This window comes from Zosterops lateralis, assembly GCF_965231275.1.
Source record: "Zosterops lateralis genome assembly, chromosome: 21".
Lineage (NCBI taxonomy): Eukaryota > Metazoa > Chordata > Aves > Passeriformes > Zosteropidae > Zosterops > Zosterops lateralis.
In genome coordinates, this window is record NC_139781.1 from 8,845,234 (window position 1) to 8,866,791 (window position 21,558).

General features: G+C 48.9%; 2 protein-coding genes across 2 annotated transcripts in view; both read right to left on the reverse strand.

Annotated features, from left to right (window-relative positions):
• MTMR8 (myotubularin related protein 8) overlaps nucleotides 1–21,558 on the reverse strand; it is a 277,728-nt gene that overhangs the window by 194,438 nt on the left and 61,732 nt on the right. The window lies entirely within an intron of this gene.
• LOC310917709 (uncharacterized protein) overlaps nucleotides 1–21,558 on the reverse strand; it is a gene marked incomplete at its 3' end in the record, with an annotated part of 35,977 nt that overhangs the window by 9,031 nt on the left and 5,388 nt on the right. Inside the window, exon 2 of the mRNA XM_083876203.1 lies at nucleotides 1,209–3,893. Within this exon, the coding sequence (XP_083732329.1) occupies nucleotides 1,209–3,824 (2,616 nt within the window). The 5' untranslated portion in view covers nucleotides 3,825–3,893. The remainder of the gene's footprint in view (nucleotides 1–1,208; nucleotides 3,894–21,558) is intronic.

Consider the following 21,558-nt stretch of genomic DNA (forward strand, 5'->3'; position numbering starts at 1 on the left):
GTGTTTTTATACCCTGGACAGTAAGTACTGCTGCTCTGGGACAAGAGTGCTGCTATTTCCACCCTTTCATGCCTCTCTCACTTTGCTCCTGCCCAGAATACTTTCAGCTTGGTCTTTGTGAAGGGATATCAAACCACAGTCCTCTCAAGCTCTTCCTAAATTATTTTTTTTTCCAGAAACCCCAAGAAGTGACTAAGCACCACTCACTCCTCTGGATTATACAGAGAGCTTCTGTAACTCTTTGCATTACACAAAACAAGAGCAGAAAAAAAAAAAACAGGAATAACTAACAATGCTGCTGCCTGTTTTAGCTGCGAGTCAGAAGTTCAGATTTTTATCCCCCCCAGCATTTCTAATCTGCTGCCAATTTTCAAACACTTCCCCTCTTGGCTCAGAAGTTACTGTGACCCCTTTTCCAACAGGCAGCAGTGTCACCACCTCTGGAATATCTCTAGTCTCTCCAAACCTAAAAGGAAAAGAGAAAGTTTCCTCACAAATCAATCTAATTTTTCTACCTGACACCTTGAAAAAAAAGGAAAAAGTTCTCATTCCAGCCTCAGCTAACCCAAAAGAATCCTAAAGCTGGGCTTCACACTGGCTCCACAGGATTTCTGAGGTTTTGTAGCAATAAACTGGACAAGACAGATTTCTAACACCCAGAACCTAGTCCAAAATGCAACGTCCACTTAAATGTTTTGAGGATTTTAAGGGCTTTGAAAGACTTGCTTGTACCAGACAGGAACAGCCTGCCATGACTGGAGCCACTAGCATTGCCCACTCCATCACTCCTACAACTGTTTTAGGTAAGAAAACACAGTGGCCAAAGTGAAACTGCTGAATTCTGTTTGCCCGTGGCACACTTAAAAACTCTCAATTTGCTAAAATTCCTCTTCTTAGGAGCTTCTACTTCAAATGAACCTAAATGCAGAGAGGAAAAAAAATAAAGGCAGTTTCTAGGAATATATAAACTGCTATACCCTCTTCAAGAGATACTGATACACAGAGGGGTCATAGGAGAAGCAGCTCTGGAGGTTTAAGAGCTCACACTCAGACTGATCTAAAATCTGTGTCTGCTGCCACCATTCACAGAACAACCTCCTCAGCTGGAAATCCCAATGAGGGATGCAAAACAACACTTTCAAGTGCCAACCAGCTTTTTGAGACGTACAACAGCGTGGTTATTGCAAACCTTACAAAGTTGCTCCTACCTTTCCGTTTTTGAGGCGTCCAGAAGAGACAATCCTGGAGACGTGCACTTGGAAGGGCCTGCACTCTGTGCTGCACTCAAACTCATCCACTCTGTCCATCACCTCCACAGAGTTTTGTTCCACAAACGAAGCGGTTCCCCGCTTTTTAATGCGGCCACCAGCCTGCTCCAAGCCCTGCCTCTTCACCGTGGAACACTTTAAAAAAGTCACTACAGAGAAATCCACGTCGGCAACTGCAGAGCAGCCCATGTCTGCAGCATCCAGAATATTCTCGGAAATGTCAGGAGAAGGTGGCAGGTCCCGGCCCATGACCTGACTCTTCTCCAGAGTACTGACAGTGTCTTGGATCTGTGCAGTCAGAGCTGCCTGGGGAAGGTGGATCAGGGATGCTGCAAAGGAGTCACCATTGGCAGCTGGGGAATGGTCCAAGTCCACAGTACCCAGCTGATTCACAGGAAGATCAGGAGAAGGTGGCACATCCCTGCCCACAAGCTGTGATGTCTCTGGAGCACTGCCTGAGTCCTGAATCCTCAGCTCACCTCCTGACAAGTCTTGCAAAGGCAGCTCAGGATTTCTCAAGTCCTGATTATCCAGTTCTATCCTTGAAATTTCCTGAGCCACAGCTGGAGGTGAATCCATGTCTTTAGCAATCACTGGGGAACAAGCCACGTCCTCAGTATCAAGTTCAGTCAGTGATGTCTGTGAAAGGTGGGTCTGAGCCTCAGTCACTGCAGGAAAAGCACCATCAGCAACTGGAGAACAGCCCAGATCTGCAGCATCCAGATTATTGACAGGAAGAGCAAGAGAAGGTGGCAGGTCCCTGCCCACAACCTTCTCCAGGGTACTGCCAGTGTCTTGGAACTCCAGTTCATCTCCAGACAAGTTTTGCAAAGGCAGCTCAGGATTTCTCAAGTCCTGACTATCCAGTTCCGTCTCTGAAAGCTCCTGAGCAACTGCTGGAGACAGATCCACGTCTTTAGCAACCACTGGGGCACAGGCCACGTCCCTGGAATCAAGTGAAGCCTGTGGGAGGTGGGTTTGCACTTCAGTTTCTGCAGAAAAGTCCCCACTGGCAGCTGGGGAACAGCCCAAGTCCACAGTATCCAGACTATTCACAGGAAGACCATGAGAAGGTGGCAGGTCCCTGGCCATGACCTGGGTCTCCTCTGGAGTCGTGCCCAAGTCCTGAATTGGTCCAGCCAGAGTAGGCTGTGAAAGTTCAAGCAGATCCTCAGAGGGCTCTTTGCTGTTCAGCTCAGTGAAGGGGCCATCTGCCAGCTGGGACACGGATGGTTCTGGCCCAAAGAGAGAAAGTGAGGTGTCATTAAGCCTGTCATTGTCAGAGGAAGCAAGGCCTTTCAGCCCATCTGTGGTTCTGCAGTGCTCCTTCCCTGCTAAACTCTCAAAGCTCAGGTTCTCCCAGGTGCCTGAATCTGGGGACTGCAGACAGGCTCCCACCGTGCACAGGGCCCTGGCGCTTTCATTCTCCAGAACCAAACCCTCCTTGGGAGAGGCAACATCCTGCCTGCGGCCCCGGAAACTGCGCTGGGGCCTCTTCTCATCGGGAGAAAAGGCCCTGGAGGAGCCCCGGAGACGCCGAGCTGCCTCAGCCACGCTGGTCAAGAACCTCACAACACCCCCAAAGTGAGTGGCTTTGGCAGCACCGTTGGATTTTTTCCGCTGGCTGAGATTCTCCTCACATCTCGTATCAAAGTCCAAGTAAGAAGCGTAATGATCGGTTGTATTTTCTAAGTTCTGGAAATTGGTTTCGGCCCTTTGATCTGGGAGCTTTGAATTATCTTTGCTAGCTAATGAAATTCCTTTCAGATAGCTCCAGACATCAGAGCTCCTTCCTCTCCTGCTCTCCTGTGGGAGCACGGCACACCTCTTTTGATTGTCCCCTTCTGTAACTGCAGGACTCTTAACGTGTTCAAAATTCAAAGACTCGCTCTTCCTGGCTGGTATTCTGTGGCAGTTACCATCATTATCCTCACCGTGTAATCTGCCACTGATATCCCTGAGACATTTACTTTCAGTGGCATCAGGAAGTTCAGGAATGCTGATGTTCAGCTCTATGTCCTCAAAGGAAGAGTCCAAATCCTCGATGTACCCCGCGTAGGAGTGGCGGGAGGGCCTCCGGCCATCCCCCAGCTTCTTCACCCTGTAGACAGCTCTCTGCCCACTGCTGTGAAGCTCCTCCTCAGGGTCACAGGCATCCTGAACTCTGGACGCTCTCAAATCCACATTCTTGGCTGTCCTAGAGGATCTTCCCTTCTTTGACGAGCGTACCCTGTCCATGAAGGATGGCTTTTTTAACTCCGGGACCTCAGAGGCGACTCCCAGCAGAATCATGGACTGGGGTCTGTCTTTATTCGTGGAGAGTCCTTTCCTTCGTCTGACAAAGTTCCAGATCCGGCTGCCCCTGGTTGTCTTTTTATACCTGTTTGTTTCCTCCTGCTCGCCGGGGACCGCGTCGCCAGAGGCGCAGGGCTCAGCACCACAGGCCTCCAAGGCATCAGTGCTCCCTCCCTCCATGTTCCCTTGGAAAATCCTGTTGGCATATCCATTGGGAATGCTCACGGAAGCAGTGCGCTGGCGGCCCTCTAGAATTTCCATCGCCCTGGCTCACAGGCTGGGTTCCAGGAGTCACGGATGCATGGTCCTCAGATTGCTTTCTTCACAAGGCTTCAAGGGAAAAAAAAGAACAAAGGAATGCAATTAGGAGCAGAAAGCTTTTAGAGGACGCATTTCTCAAAGTCAAACCTTATCCCAGTGGCTGTGGTGGTTTTCCTCATTGATTCCAGGGAGGCTGAAATTTTGCTTCCAAACCATATAAATTTTAAAGCTACTTAAATCTGATTTAAACGACTGAACGTTTAGTGACCACAAATAAACTTCCTGCACTAATAAAGTTACCACAAAGTATGCTCAGAATCCCATGAATCACATCTTCGTTTTGCAGGCTGGGGAAGACTCTAAATGCATCAAAGTTCGTGGCAGAGAGGAGAGAAGAAATTCCAGTGAGTGTCCCTGCAGCACATGTCACTGTCATCTCCACCATCCCCATCTGCCAGAAACTGGCACCACGCTCCCAACAGCTCAGTCTCTCCAGGCAGCCATTCAAAGAAAAGTCAGGATGAGCCTTTTCCTGGAAGCAATGCAACTCTAAAATACAACAACATCACAAAACCCATGGAATATCCCAGCCAGGTTTTTCACACAGCAGCGATGGCACCAGCACGGGAATCCCTCCTGGCACCCATCTGCTCAACGAAAGCTGCTTGGCCACCACTCAAAATGCTACAAAAAACCATGTTCCCCTCCAGTGAGCTCCAGTGGACAGGATTAAAAACACAATTCTCCCATCCAGAGCAGCGATGGAAACCACTCTGAACCAGCTGTGTGAACTCCCACTCAGCTCCTAAAGCTTCCCTTCCACTGGGATCCATCTGCCCTGCCTCGATATTACAGCTGGGGTATAATTATTATTATATATATAATTATTATTGGGGCACGATCTGCTGGTCCTGGGTTTGCTGTCTAGAAAGCAGAACTACATGCCAGGCACCCAACAGGGTTAAATTCCCTCAATTTCCAATCCTGCTCTTAGGAGGAAGAAGGAAGAAATAGTAAGTCCTCAAGACATGGGTTTGACAATAGAGAAACTCTCCATTCTCCCCCAAGCAGCAGGAGAGCCACACTAGCACTGTGAACAGTCCCCATATAAACTAAAAACATATAAAAATTTAACTTGCTACTGCTGTTAAAACTGAGGTTATTAATTCAGCAGCTCAAGACCCTTGCATTCAGTCAAATAAGTCTGTTTCTACCTTGTCACCAACGAAGGATAACCCGTGAGACCCCCACAGATGGCAGAGGCACCACCAAAGCAGAGCACAGCCAGCAGGAACAACCAGCATCCCTCTTTTTTATGGACAACAGGCATCTGGCTTTCCATGAGCTCTGCCACTGAGGTTGTGCCAAGCATTTTTGGCACCAGCTGTGCTTAGGGCAGCAGAAATATGAGTGTTTGCGGCTGTGGTGGGCTGCCAGATGTCCACTCACTGTGCTGCCCAGCCAAGGAAAAGGGGGGATATAAGATTAAAAAGCTGATGGGGTGATATAAAAAAAAAAAAGTGACCCCTTTCTAATCATTATCAATCTGATTTGCCACCAACTGATCCGTATAACGAGAAACAAAGATAAAATTAACACAATGTTTTTCCCCCTCCCCACCATGGCTCAAACTTCCCCATCTTCTGATGGATCTACCTCCCACCGAGGGGTGCAGAAGGATTGGGAACTGGGAGAGGTATGGATTGGGACATAACAGTTGTTCTTCCTTCTCATACTTGTCCCAGCTTCTCATGGGGCCTTCACAGGCCATGATTCCTGTCAAAAGAACCTGATCCTGTGTCAGCCCTCAACTGGTTACAATTCTCACCAGGATTCAGCTCCACAGGTGACAATTCCTACCAGGAACATCCTCCCTGCTCTTCTCTGGAGACTCCAGAGGTCCCATTCCTGCCTTTTGGAGCCACCACAGGTCCCATTCCTGTCAGGAGAATCTGCTCCTGGTGTCGACCGTCAACTCATTATAATTCTTTCCAGGAATCAGCTCCACAGGTGACAATTCCTACCAGGAACATCTTCCCTGCCCTTGTCTGGAGCCCCCAGAGGTCCCATTTGTGCCTTGTGGAGCCACCACAGGTCCCATTCCCTGAGGAGAACCTGCTCCTGGTGTCGACCCTCAACTCATTATAATTCTTTCCAGGATTCAGCTCTACAGGCTGCAACTCCTACCGGGAACATCCTCCTATTCTTGTGAGGAGCCTCCAGAGGTCCCATTCCCAACTTTTGGAGCCATCACAGGCCCCGTTTCCTCATGAGAACCTGCCCCTGTGTCAAACCCCCACTGGTTACGATTCTCACCAGGAATCAGCTCTATAGGCTACAATTCCTACCAGGAACATCCTCCCTGCCCTTGTGAGGAGCTTCCAGAGGTCCCATTCCTGCCTTGTGGAGCCACCACAGGCCCTGTTTCCTCAGAAGAACCTGCCCTTGTGTCAAACCCCCACTGGTTACGATTCTTGCCAGGAATCAGCTCCACAGGTGACAATTCCTACCAGGAACATCTTCCCTGCCCTTGTGAGGAGCCTCCAGAGGTCCCATTGCTGCCTTGAGGAGCCTCCAGAGGTCCCATTCCTGCCTTTTGGAGCCACCACAGGCCTCGTTCCCTGAGGAGAACCTGCCCCTGTGCGGGGCCTGCACAGGCCGCAGCTCCTGCCAGGGATCATCTCCCCATTCCAAAACCTCGCCCCACCATCCTCACGGCTCACAAGCTCCTCACCTTCTTTTATCCCCCCGTCACTCCTCCTGGCCATTTCTGCCCTTTGTTAACCATGGGAGGTGCTGCCAGCGCTGCTGCTGGATCCGCTCTGGGCTGTGCTGGAGCCGCTGGTGGCACCGGCTGTGCCCGGCACAACCAACGGTGACACGGCTTAAATTGCACTAATAAATACAGCCCACAGTGCTCACACAGCCTAAATGTGCATTAATAAATACACCAAACAGTGCCCACACAGCCTAAATGTGCACTAATAAATACACCAAACAGTGACACAGCTTAAACGTGCACTAATAAACACACCCTAGACTCACACAGCCTAAATGTGCACTGCCAAACACTTCACACAGCCTAAATGTGCACTAATAAATACAGCCCACAGTGCTCACACAGCCTAAATGTGCACTGCCAAACCCTTCACACAGCTTAAATGTGCACTAATAAATACAGCCCACAGTGCTCACACAGCCTAAATGTGCACTAATAAATACACCAAACAGTGCCCACACAGCCTAAATGTGCACTGCCAAATACACCAAACAGTGACACAGCCTAAATGTGCACTGCCAAACCCTTCACACAGCCTAAATGTGCACTAATAAATACAACAAACAGTGCCCACACAGCCTAAATGTGCACTGCCAAATACACCAAACAGTGACACAGCCTAAATGTGCACTGCCAAACCCTTCACACAGCCTAAATGTGCACTAATAAATACAACAAACAGTGCCCACACAGCCTAAATGTGCACTAATAAATACACCAAACAGTGAAACAGCTTAAATGTGCACTAATAAACACACCCTAGACTCACACAGCCTAAATGTGCACTGCCAAACCCTTCACACAGCTTAAATATGCACTACTAAATACACCAAACAGTGCCACAGCCTAAACGTGCACTGCCAAATACACCCCACACTCACACAGCCCTAATGTGCACTACCAAATACAGCCCATGGTAACACAGCATCACTGGATACAGCCAAATACACCCAACAATTACACACCCTAAACATTCACTGCACAATACACCCTGCAGTTTCCCAGCCCAAACACTGCCAAAAACACCCCCTGCAGTCACACAGCTCCACAGTGGGTACCCCCAGTTCCACCCCAGAGTTACCCAGCACTGATGCTCCACATGTTGCCCCCACTCTGCTTTAGCCTCTTGTACTTGCCACCATGGAGGTTTTAAGAGAGAATTTCTTTCCCCAGGCATTTTTGGGGCCTCAACACCACCTGCCTCCATTTAAGCCCCATAGCAGAAATTCATGTGCGTTGTCATGGGTCCCTACAGAGACCACAGAAGCTTTTGTTCCCCAAAAAAATCAAGGGTTGAGCAGGACAGTTCTTCCATCTGGTGCCTGAGGAGGAGACCAGCTCCTCATTTCTCAGGCTGTCGCTTTGGGATGTGAGTTATTCCCAGACATTCCTGCTGCAACTTAAAGACTAACACATTGGAACGGGTTGGAAGGAGCAGGGAGGGAAAAAAAAAAGAGCACTTCAGTCGTTTCAAGTCGTGCAGCCAACTGGCAGCAAAAGACAGAAATCACAAATGGCCCTATTTTTTTTTTGTTTGTTTGTTTTCTCTTTCCAGTTTTATGTTTTATTGTTTTTGGCTGGGTGGATCCTGCATGAGGAAAGAAGATTCAAAGGGAAGAGGCTTGCCTGTGAAGTCTTTGGAGGGATGCTAGCACAGAGGAGACAGGCTGTTCCTCATGCAGCAGGCAAAAGGGAGCCCATAACAAGGGACAGATCATGCACAGCCCTCCTTTGAGAAGCAACAGAATCCAGAACCACAGGACACATGGGTGGCTTGAAGATTAAATATGGGGAGAGATGTATTATATGTTTTTTAAACAGCTTTAAAGCTGATGTAAATTAGAGCTGCCACCATGAAGCCAGATCTGAGCACTCTAAGAGAGAGGAGATCCACTCTGTGACCAGTTTCCATCTCCCCTTCCACCACAGCCTCACCTGAACCTCTCCTCATCTTCAAAACCACCCTGCTGGTGTTTGAATTCCCCCCAGTCACACCTGCAGGACTGCACACACTGAAACTACAAGCTGACCTTGGCAGGAGCCAGCTCACAGCACAGCTCCCAAATTTGAGCCAGCTCCAGCCCCAGGACTGGCACTACCTCACCCAGAGCACAGCCTCCCACCACCGAGGCAAATTCCAGCCAGCTTTCCTGCCCTCCCTGAGCAGGAGTTAAAAATCTCCTACACTCCACTGCCTGCTGGAGCTGCTGATCTGCCGCTGTGCCAACACCTGCAGCAGCTGCCTGGGGGAAACCTGGGCTTCCCATCAGCCAAGCAGGGCAAAGGTGGCTTTACCAGCCAAACCACATGGCCTTGGGGGCATTTAGGCCCATCACGACAAAATAAAATCTGAGTATGGAGGAGAGCAGCCCTGAGAGTGTCTGATGAACCAGTGCTCACCTTTCTGAGGTGCAGGGGAAAGAGGTTTTGAAGAACTGGGAACAGCTATTAGTCAGAAAACTACACCACTTGTCAACCACATGTTTATTTTTCCCCTCCTTGAGCCACACTTGCAGATGTCAAGTCGTAGCAAGTTACCACCCAGCAGCTGAGCTGGGACTACCATCACTTAAAGCAGGGCTTTAACCACAGAAAACACAATTACCTTCTGCCTCTTCCACTGCCCTCAGATTACCTGAGCCCAAGGAGGGTGGCTCAGCCAGATCTGGAGACCAAAGGCTTGTGTGTTTGCTCTCCAAAACACACAGAATCTCAGCTGGAAGGGAAGGTGGTTTTATAAAACTCCAGCTATCAACCAAACACTGCCAACAGCTCCAGTGCACAGGGATTGTGTGGGTCCCTGCCTTGCCTTGCTCTTCTCATCACAAAATCAGCAGCTCTTCACTCTGAAAACTCACTTTTCCTTTTCCAGGTCACTGAATAAGCTGAGATTAATAAAATCCCCAGCCAAGGGCACCAGGTGTGTTACACAAACATCTGCATCCACAGCCATGATTCCCCCTCCGAATTCTTTCCAAATTTTTTCTGTTATCTCAATCTCTAAGAAAGAAATAGGTGCTCTGTATCTCACTCATGATTGCACAACATTCCCTTGGCAACAGGCTCTTCCTGCACGATCCAGGTGGGAGTAAGAGCAATTTTGCTCCTTTTCAGTGTGATTTAGCAGACAGCCAGGAGAAATAACAGCACAGGCCCAGGGAACACCCACTGAAGTTGACAGTTCTCATAGACTTAAAGGACAATAAATCATGTCCAAGCAATCAGGGCTGTCACAAACCACCCCTCAGGGGTGATGCTCTCCATGGGCAACCTCCTGCTGCTGAGCTGCCCTACACAAGTTATCCACGAGCAAAGCAAAACCAGGTGAGGTTAAACCAGGTTAAACCACAACACCAGGTCCAAAGGCAGCAGGGTAGAAAGGAAGCATCGATTAGGAAAGGTCTGATCCAGGCTGAGTTTTCTCAAGAGATCTCAATGATGGAAAGAAACTGCTCATTTAACAGCACACAGTTCAGGCTGTTTGCCTGACAGACACCACACAATCCCTCAAATCTTCTTCCGATCACTGCAGGTTTTGTTTTGTTGTTTTGGTTGGGTTTTTTGTTTTTTTTTAAGTTACAAGCAGATGTAACTTTTTAAAAAAATTTATTTAGTGCTCTGAAGCACTAGGAGGGCACTGCCCAGAGCAGCTGTGGCTGCCCCTTGATCCCTGGAAATTTCCAATGCTGGGTTGGACAGGGCTTGGAGTAACCTGATGGAAGGTGACCCTGCCCATGGCAGAGGGTGGAACAAGATGATTTCAAAGGTTCCTTCTAACCCAAACCATTCTGTGATTCCAGGATCCCTCGGTGCTGTGGGATCCTGGAGCACACACATTCCAGATTCCAGGCAAATGGTAAATCCCTTCTATCAAGATGACCTGAATGAACTATTTTGACTGGGGCCCTGAGAAACAATAAACCTTTGAAGGGAACAAAGAGGAAATTGGTGGTGGGGTTGCCTTTGGGGCAGCCTAGACAGGATCAAGTGCCAGAAACACCCTCTGCACCACAGAGCTGCTGGCCCAACACACCTGGAGAGACCCAAGGTCGTCCTGGAGGGTTTTGGAGCCAGAGGCAGAGAGGGTCTGAGCCTCACTGCACCTCATGGGCAAAGGAGAAAAGCTGAGGGGTTCAAACAATGTCAGAACAATCAGCTCCTCCTGGCACTGCGACAAACTGTGCTGTGCTGCTTCTGATTTTCTTGCTTTCAAGTGTTAGAATCTTTGCAGCCTGATTCTCAATGTAAACTATATGTATTTTTAGAATTTATCTATGTGTTTTGCATAGTTCTTCTCTGAGAGGAGAACGTGACTGATGGTCAGAGTGACCAATGGGGTCAGGAGGTTGTGACCTCCTTGGGCCAATCCTGGCCTTCTGTAAAAAGTGTATATAAGGTAATGGAGTCAAAAAATAAAGAAGTTTTCCATGTTTGACCTGCTGCTGCCTGTGAGGGTCCACACCCATGTCACAACTTGTGACCCCTCAGTGTGAGGACATTCCAAGGACAGGATTTGCACTCACTGTGGACCAGCAGCTCCAGACACCCCTCCAAGGCTCTGCTCTCACCTCCCAGCAGAGCCACATTTGCTCCCAAGCCCTGTGTCCCCCCAGCACCACCCGGCACAGCCCAGGCGCCGACAGAGCTGGAATGCACCGAGGGCCCCTGGGGACACGATCTTCCACTCGCCTCTTCCTCTGCAGGATCCAAAATAACAAACAAGAAGGAGCCTTTGGCCATTGTTTCTCCGGGGAGGGGGGTGGCGGGGAGAGGGCACGAGGCGCAGCCTGCCAGAGGCATGGCCCAGCTAAGGAAGTCCTGCCTGGGCTTCGCTGTATCCGCTCCTCTCCAGGAGGGGTGGGGGGAGGCAGGAAGGAGAGAAAATAGAGAACAAATGATCATATAACCCTTGAGAGAAACCTGTCTGCTCTCCGAGAGCGTATTTAGCCCAAGCATGCAGCGCCTCTTGCTATACAAAAGAAAAAGAGGAAAGAAAACCCCGCCAGTTCTTCCGTTACCATGTTCTACCACCGAAAAAAAATGGGAGGAAACAGATGTTAAGCTCTCCAGCATCAGGAAATTATCTCTTTCATGGGGGTACAGTTACTTCAGTGTATTTAGGTCAAACAAATAGGGAGAGAATCGTGACTTCTCCCCCTTTCTGTTTATGTCTCTGCAGACATTTCAGACTTGCTGGGTGCCACATCCAAGGACCAAGGGCAGCGCTGTGTTTGCTCACAGAGCACACCCTGAGGATGCAGCCTGATGATCAAGTCCTTGGCCACCTGGCAGATCCCCCACCCCACAAACCCACGGCAGCCCCTACAAAAATCCAGCATCCTGTCTCTGGGTCAAGGAGGAGAGTTTGCTGCTGGGCCCCAGCCAGGCATGGCAGAGCTGCATTGATTGTTCATTTCAGTAGAGGTGGAAGGAGAGAGCTGGGTGAAACATCTGCAAAAGGGATCTCCAGGCCCTCGGCGAGCGCGGTTACGACTTTCCGGCACTGGGCTCCCCAAGGAGCGCGGGGCCCGTGCCCATAGGAAGCGACCAGAGAATTGAACCAGCATTCCACATGCTCTGCAAATCCCTTCCACAGGAAGCTAAAGCCCTGCATTAGGAGCAGGAGGCAGACAGGGGAGCAGTCTGAATCCCTTCCCAGCCAGGAGTGGATAGACATTATCAAAACACTGAGTTTTAGAATCACAGAGTCATTGAGGTTAGATAAAACCTCCAACCACCAAACCAGCACCATCACCATGCTGACAACTAAACCATGTCCTCAGGTGTCACATCCACATGTTCTTTTAGTATTTCCAGTATTTCCAGTGGCAGAAGGGACCCTGCAGCAATGGTCTCCTCCATCACTGAGGGCAGACTAACCAGACAAGATAACCCCAGGCAAACACACCACGTTCCCTGTGGCAGCAGCATCTGCCCCCAGATGGCTTGTACTGGTTTAAGCCAAAGCTTTTACAGTCCTGGATCTGCATTTGTGCTCCTGCTAATTCAATCTTCAGCGGGCAGACGGATGGATGCACAGACTGATAGCTCCAGCCTTGTATTTATAAGGACGGAACTCAAAACTTCAGGCTGAGTAAATCAGTTCACTCATGTATAATTTAAACATTACTTCCTTCCCATTTCAGGGAGCTTTAGAGTTTGTGCGGTGGCTAAACACAATGAAATTAGAGCAGGAGACTCATTTTGCCTGCGGCCAAGGGAGAGAAAAAGAGAGAGAGGGAGAGTTGCTCCACTGCATCTGTCAGACAAAGTGGGCAGGGAGCAGCTCACTGCAGTCACCACAGCTCCACACTGCAGGGAGGTGCCAGGCAGCTGAACAAGGCACCAGTCCCGGGCTCTGCAGCACATGGAGCACTCAAACCTCACACCAAGCCAGGAGCAGCTTTATATACACAGGGAAGAAAGGAGGGAGCCAGCAGCCAGCTCCTTGTGCAAAGCTGAGCAGGAGAAACTCGAGGTAAAAGCAGAGATATAAAATCCCTGGAATACAACTGGAACGAAACAATGAACGAGTGACACATCAGTTCTTGCTGAAGGTGGATTTCAAACCAAGCCTCTCACAAAGCCCACACACCTCTGGCACTGTGCCTGTGCTAAATGTTCCTCCAGACTCACACTGCTGACCCAGGAACTGCAGATGGAGATTCACCCTCTGCCCAGTGAACCACAGCAGCATCACCCCTTGCACACTCCTCCACATTTCCCCTTTTTGTGCAATTCTAAATTCTTCTGCTCTACAGAAAATAAACCTGAGGTGAATCCTGAAAGGATCCTTTTGGTTCTGGCACCCAGGATAGACAAGGAAAAAGGAGGGAGCCTGAATAAGGAGCCACCTGCCAGCTCAAGGTTGTTTGGATGCACAAGAGCTGTTTCCCCAACCTCTCCAGCTATTTGGCACCAACTGTCACCAATCTAACACCAAAATATCTGCCATTACACGTAGATTATTTAAGCTCTTCAGTAGTCAGTTGAAAGCAGTTAATTATAGGTAAGAACATTTAATTACTACCCAGTAGCAGCTGTAGGTACTTTAATGCCACAGTGATGAGCCAAAACACAATAGAACAGGCAGATTCAGGGGTCTACACCCATCCACACCCCATTAATGTCAGCTGAACAACACTGAACCACTGCTTGCCATACTTTGGGAAGCAAAAACTTTGTGACATTCCCAATTAGTCAGTTTGGAAAAGACACCTCAGGAACTGTGACATTTCTTAAAAATCCTTGTCTTCTCCACAAATCCCTGAGCAAGAAGGCAGGGCCTGAACATCAGAGCAGAAATCAGTAGCCCAGCGCTGAATTGTTTATATCTTGAGACAAAGATAGTGTCTAAATAATTGTCTATTGTATCGCAGAGACAGCACAGGAAAGCTCTTCCCCTCACAGGTCACACATGCTTCTGCCATAACATTTGCTATAAATAATCCCGGCTGAGCCAAAGCTCTGGGTTAGCTACAGACCAAGGCAGCACTTTGCTCCTATCGCTTTCAGCCATTAGCCCTCCCCAGAGAGTGCATATCCTACCCTATTGTTCCTGCTCAAATGTTTGAAAGAATTATTTTTTCCTTGCTTCTTTTGTTTGGGGGAGTTTATTTATATTTCCTCTTTGACATGGACTTACTATTAGAAAAGGAGGAGTGCCACCTTACACGGGAGCTCGTCGATGCCAGCGTTGAGATGAGGAGCAGAGGGTCACGTTTGGAGGACACTGCCATAGTCACAGAGCTCCCAATCTGGGATTTTGTGCTAATGTAGGTTCAGCACATTCAGATCAGGATTAGAAACAAAGAGCTGGGTGCCAACGCCAGCCCCAATTTCACATACAGACAACTCAGAGCACAGGCAGCAACCCGTCCTGCTCAAACATTTCCAGGGATTAGTGCAGCAGGTTACTCAGCAACTCCCCAGTGGGGCCCTGGTGATGTCAAAGAACACTTTACCCCTATTTCATTGTCTCACTTCCAGCCCTATTTCGGCCTCCAAACAGATCTCAAGTGACCTGTCCCTCTCAGGCAACTGCACAAGTGGAATTTATCCTGTTCTCCTTTTCCTCAGAGCAGCTGGACACGACCACATGAGCACAGGGTTGGCTCTCATCTCTCCAAGCACCTCATTGTGGAAAACCCAACTCACCAAGCCCAACTCTTTGAGTACAAGGTGAGGTATCTCCCTACCTTGCTTTGAAATTGGTGAAAAGTCTCACTTCAGAGCCTCAGGTATCAAGTGTACAAATATCTTTGCCCTCAGCAGCAAACAATTCCTTGAGGAATCTTCTAAACTGTTTTTTCTATAAAATCAATCCATTTTCTGGCTGTTGGAAGGTTTGATGTCCCAAACAGGCCCATGACACCTGTTGTGCCTCTGTCCATGGGATATCCAGCACAGGAAGGTCAGAGGCCTTGCACTAAATTGCCTTTAGGCACATGAAAAAATTACTCTATAAAATCACAGTGACTGCCACATGCCTGGCCTGCTCTCAGCCTGGGGATTTTCACTCTAGAAAGGACCTTTTAGGAGACACACAGAAAACTCTTTTAGTGGTTTGTTACCTGCCTGCACCTTACTTATCCCTCACAAAGTTGGTGCAGAACATTCAAAAGGTGCCTCTAGACAGGCTGACACCTTTCTGCTGCTTTCCCCCTTAACAGCAACAACCCAAAATCCCCTTTATCTCCATCCAAAACCACTGCACACCAACCACCAAGGCTGAGCCCAGGCTGGCACACAGGAATACAGTGGGTGGGTGATGTCTGGAGCACAAACTTGGGAGGCATGCTGAATTATCCTGCATTTGCACAGCCCAGCTGTTCCTCATCTCCTAACCCAAGGCCTCAAATCTCCAGTTATCAAGGCCAGCCCATGGGGACAATCCCACAGGGACACTAAACCAACCCAGCCGAGGTGGCAGCAGCACAGGCTGAGCCCAGGCTGGCACACAGGAATACAGTGGGTGGGTGATGTCTGGAGCACAAACTTGGTGGGAATGCTGAATTATCCTGCATTTGCACAGCCCAGCTGTTCCTCAAATCTCCAGTTTATCAAGGCCAGCCCACTGGGACAATCCCACAGGGACACTAAACCAACCCAGGCGAGGCGAGGGGCCGGGGGCACAGCCCTGTCTGGGCCATGCACAGTGTCCCCAGCGTGGCTTTGCCCTGCAAAAAGGGGCTGTCAGCTCCCATTGCTCACGCTCCAGGGGCTGCTCGAGCCGGCCACGCTCCGCTGGGGCCACCAGGGAGTCAGCATTGCATCCAATTAACATCACTGCTGATGAGCTTTTCATCTCCTGGCCCTGCCACGGGGATGGGGCTGTGCAGGCTCAGGTGGTCACAGCCCTGTCTCCTCTGCCTCCCTCCCTCCAAGGCTGCTCACCCTTTTTTTTTAAGGGATCAAAATTCAGCTAAAGGTTTCTTTTTATGGAGAAAACCCTGAATCTTTTCACAAGGAGATGGAGATTGTGTTCTGGGTATTAGGCAACTTTCTGTTTCACCCTTTTCTATATTCTGTATATTCTGTAGTCTCTCCAATGTTTCTTTTTCAACAGCAAACGAATTTATTGCCACGTGTGGCAAAACCCTGTACAAAAGCCACAAGCAGGGGAGGGCAGGACCAGTCACCCTGAAAGTGCCCATCCCCTCCGAGGTGCAGATCCAAGGATGAGCCCAGCACACCTGCAACTTCAGCCAGGCTTTAAAACACAAATACTTTGGGAACATGTGCAGACAATATCGAGTTTCTGCAGGAAATTGCACAGCGTGGATATCCAAACATTGCCACCAGGCAAAAAAACAACATCTCGATTCGCCAGCTCGTGTCACACAAACCTAAATTCTTTACAGGTGACAGTGCTCAGCAAATGCTGATCAGCAGTGAGATCCTTCCACAGCTCTGCAAAGCCCTGCAGCTCCACAGCAGCCAGGCATGAGGCTGAAAACCCTTGGAAAAGACAAGGAAACGAGTTCTGCAAGGATGTGCACGGTGAGCAGGGAACCCCAGGTCGAGTTTCCAACCCTGCAGAGCTGCTGCAGGAACTCCCACGCAGGGCAGGCTCCACGAGCCTGCACAGGCAGGGCAGGACCAGCCCCAGCTCCCAGGAACTCCCCAAAATCCACAAAACCTGCTCAGTCCCTCCAGAGCTGTGCCTTTTTCAATACAAAACCCAACCCCCTTGGCTTCCAGACCATGTGGTGGATCTTTGCTGTGATGCTGAAATATTTCCACCCTGTAATAAAATCACCTCCCATCCACAGGCTGCAGCACAGCCTGGAAATCCCAACCTTTGAGGAGTCAATCTTTCCTTCCCACCCCACTCAAGAGTGCATTCTGAGCTGGGCTCATACTCAATCATTTGGCACAAGGGCTGTAAAATGTCTCAGGACATTGGGTGAGGGCAGCAAATATTCTGACAGGTGACAGCACCTTCCCCAAAGCACTGTGAGCTTTTCTGATTCACAGCTCACGTCAGCAGGGTGGAAAAAGTGACCTCTTCTTCCTTCAGAGGAAACAACAGAAATGCTTAAAAAAAAAAAAAGAAATTAAAGAATATGGGCTTGTCCAGCAGAAAACCTGAGCAAAACTTAATTCTCACAGAACCAGAGGGACCTTCCATTGATTTTAATCCCTCTATTTTTTGTCAGTCCATAATTCACTCTCCCTCTTCCCCACAGGAGCAGGGAAACGAGTGCCAGCCCAGCAGCAGCACTTGCAGAAACAGCTGCTGTTTCACAACTACCTGCAGCAAGAAAATCCAGAAACCTGACAGAGCGTGCCAGAAATAATCCCCCTGAAAGACAGAGCAGTTGGGAAGGGCTGTGAGGAGCCATCCCTGGCACAGGGTGAATACAGAAACACAGGTCAGGCAGTGTCTCTGCCCCAGAGTCCCCAGGGGGTGACAGAACAGGGCAGGAATGACACAGGAATTAAATACCCAATGAAAAATCAATGAAACCCACTGAAATCTTTGTGAGCTTCACATCCAAGGCATCACCTTTGTTCAATTTGTTCCAACCCTGGGCTGAACTCCCCTGCCAAGCTGCCCCTCCCCTGGGTGTACAAGCAGAGAAGGGGAAAAGGAAGAGAGAAATTAATTAAGCCTCTCATCTGAGCTGATTTTGAGGGTTGTCCTGGAGATGGACTCCAGTGATCCTTGTGGGTCCCTTCCAACTCAGGAACACAAAGTTGTGACCCGTCTCTACAACAACAAAGCTCCACAGCCACCAGGCCAAACCCAGCTGTTATTTATTCAGCTTAAAATGAGGTGTCCCCACACCTCCACAGCCAGAAATCACAATTTAAGCCATGTGGAGACTGGACCCCAACTCTCTACCACCAGCAAAAAAGCAGATTAACAGCAGGCCCTGCAGGTTCCTTGGCTGGACTCTGCAGAAAATCTTGTACCAGATTGTTGCTTCTCTAAAAACCACTCAGGAAATGCTCCCAGACACCCCTAACTCAGCTCCCTCCCAGGGGAAAGCTGTGCCTTTAACACCAAAATCACATTTCACACCAACACATATTTAGGTGCCTAAATTAAATTAATTAAATTCAAATTAGGGATGTCAGCATTCGTTGTTGCCATGTGTGATCCTCATGCAGAGGAGGCAGAAAGAATTAGGGAAGGTCCTTCAACACCATCTAAACCCAGGGCTCTTTCCTGCTTCCAGCCAAAATTGCACCTCCTTTTGTGTTTTTGAGGGAATTCTTGGATCCTCAGCAATAAATCCACATTCTATGGAGTTGTCCTGTAGCATTCTGCAGTAAAGCTCTTCCCCTCAAAAAAAAAAATTCACATTTTTTGACTGTCTTAATTAACACACTTCTGCTGTAACTATAAATAAAGGTGAGACTTTCCAGGATTCAAAGCAAAGTGCCTGGAAAGATGACAGAGTAATTATCACAAATAATGTGCCAGCTTGGAATGACAAGAACAGACCCCCTGTATTTCCCTACAGATCTTTTTTTTTTGTGGCATTGCCCTCATCCTTTTTTGAGTGCAAAACCCAACAAATCACTGAGGAGCTTTAAGGAGTACAAATATAATCTGGATCATATAACTTCCATATATATATAATTATTATTATTATTATATTTATATTTATAACCTGCTGCTTCCTCCTGTGCTCTGGACAAGGGCAAACCCTTTAAAGGAAAGAGGCAAGAATTTCATTAAGGAGCAATTACAGAATAATCTGTGTCTTGGAGAAAACTGCTTCTACCTGTGTCAAACACGGGCTGAGTTATGTCATTTATTTACTTCCATTTTATACAAATATTTCTACTTAATGCAACTCATTATCTTTACAAAAGTTTATTATTATGGCAAGAAGTCACAGGGACTAATTATAGACTGGAGAGAGGCCACAGAGGAGTTTTTGGGGAATTACAGACACTGCTGCTGCATCCCAGGGTGAGAAAACACCAACCCCTGAAGGGTCAGGAGTGAAGATTTGGCTCTTGCTGCAGCAGATCCCTTCTGCAGAATTCCTTTTTTGCAAGCACCAACTACATTTACACAGTTCCCAGCCTCAGAGCTGGCCAAAGATCCCTGTGGAGAGCCCAGCTGAGGAGTTCAGCTCCCTCCCTGCTGCAGAATCCTCATGGTTTAATGTTTGTATTTATTTTGGTGGCCCCCATTCCTCCCACCCTCCAGCCCCACTCTGCACACTGAGGTGCTGGGACAGACCCTGTGCAGAGGGGCAGCCCCAGTGACTGTTTTTTCCCTGTTTCTCCCTCCTCTCAGCACCTCTCTGAGGACCAGCAGTGCAGCCTGTTCAATGCTGATTGTCCAGCAGCCACCGGAGCCCTCCCAGCTCTGTTTGCCACTGGGAAAACTGGAATTATTCCTTTATCTTGACTCACCACAGCTCAGCCAGCACTGCCTGGCACAGGCCCACGTTGGAGCCCTACAAACCCTCCAGAGGAAGGTGTTCCTGCCCACCCAGGGCTTGGAACAACGTGTTCTTTAAGGTCCTTTCCAACCCAAACCGTTCTGGGATTCTGTATTTCTGGTGGCTCTGCTTTATATTCAGTTTGTTCATTCAAAATAAATTAAAAACGGAGCAGAAGGGGAGTTTAAGATCCACCCTCATTCCCTTTGGAATATTTAAGGTCTGGCCTTAAAAATCTGCCTTCACAGGAATGGAAACAACAAGAGGAACCAGCTGAAGGCACCAGAGCTGAGACCTGGGATGGTCCCACAACTCCAGTCCAGATCCAAACACAGCCTCACACTGTCTCAGCTTTCATTTTAACACCAGACTTGTCTTCAAGGTCTTTGCCCTTCATTAGCCACCTCCATGAGCAATTAAAGAGATAATTCATAGGAATTATCACCCAAAATGAGCCTGATCCATCTGGCTGTGGAGAGACCCTACACTGAATACACTCAGACATTAATTAATTAATATTCCTTAAATCATTTAACTAAATCTAACTCTGAATTTAACTGAAGGATTGAATGAAAGTCACCCCAAGAACTGCTGCTTAAAGCTCCCATCTCAGAGCAGCCAAGCCCCTGGGAGAAACCAGGTCCCTGCAAAAGGTTCTTATCACTTCCCTAAAACTGGAGCAGCAATAACAGGAAGAAATTGTTTTGGCAGGACTTACACCACACATAAAGCCACCTCATCAGCCCAGTGGTGTGTGAAATCTCCCTGGAAAACACAGAGAGAGCAAAGGGTGCAGAGAGCATCCCCCAGGCTCAGGTGGGCTCCTGGGTACCCACCTGGCCCTGCTCAGGATTCCTACAGGGAATTCCCTGCTCAGCCTGCTGGGATCACCCACCTCATGCAGCACAGAGCATTCTGTGGAAATGCCAGGACTCCACCTCGAGCCTTGCTGCCTATCCCAGTTTTCCCTGTTATCCCTGAGTGGATGCTCCTGCTGTGACTGCAGGGCTGTGCTGCTCTCACAGCTGTCACAGCCTTTTCCCAGTGTGGAAACTCAGTTTAGGACATGCTCTGCACCCAGGAACATTGTCCAGCTCCCTGCAGTGTAAGGGAGGGATGGAAAGATGGTAACAGACTGATGGGAAGTGCCCTTCCAGTGCAAACCCAACACCTTCCACTGCTCAAACACCCTCTTCCTCTCACTCTCCTCCTCCTCTCACTCTCAGCTGCACTGCCGAGCTCAGGCAGTGTTGGGAAAGATGGGACAGGAAGGACTTGTGGATCTGATTGTCTGGTAAGAAATACTGGAGGTGTAAAAGCTGTGAGTGAAATAGAAATGAAATCCAGCTCTGAGATGTGATCATGGCAGGCAGGAGGACGGGGATGAGCTGGAGATGGGTGGAAGGACAGAAAACAAAAGGACTCAGAAATGCAGCCCTTCCACCTGCCAAGGGATCAGGGAGAAAACAGATAAGAAAGTAATCTTTAGAGTTTAGAATATAAAATGACATGGTGATAGAGCAGTTCTCATGGGCTGCAGGCAAAGTTTGTAGGTTTTGCATCTCGCGCCGGTTGGTCACTGTAAATTAGAATATTCAACACAAAAGGAGATGGAATGGATTGGAACAAGGTGCTCTCCCCTCTTGCTCCTGCTTTCCCCCCCACACTCTTGCCTTCACTCTCTTGCTCTTTCCCCCCTGCTCTTTCTGCCCTCTTCCCCCTACTCTTAACCCTCTTACTACTTCTACCCTCTCTCTCCCTCCCCTTTCTCTCTTTGGGGTTCCCTCCAGCCCAGGCTGGTGACTGAAGGCAAAGCCCTTTTTACCCACAACCCTTGTAATAAACCCATTTGTTCCTAGAATATCTCAGCTCTGCAGAGTTCCCTCTCCCTGCCATCCACAGATGCCCCTACAAGGCAGGACCCTGGTGCCAGCCCTGGCCAAAGGAGGCCAGAGGGTGCTGTAGTGAAGCCCAGCCAAAGCTGCACCCTGGAGGTTCTGCAGCCACCTCAGGCCGTGCCACCTCCCCTGCAGTGACACAGTTC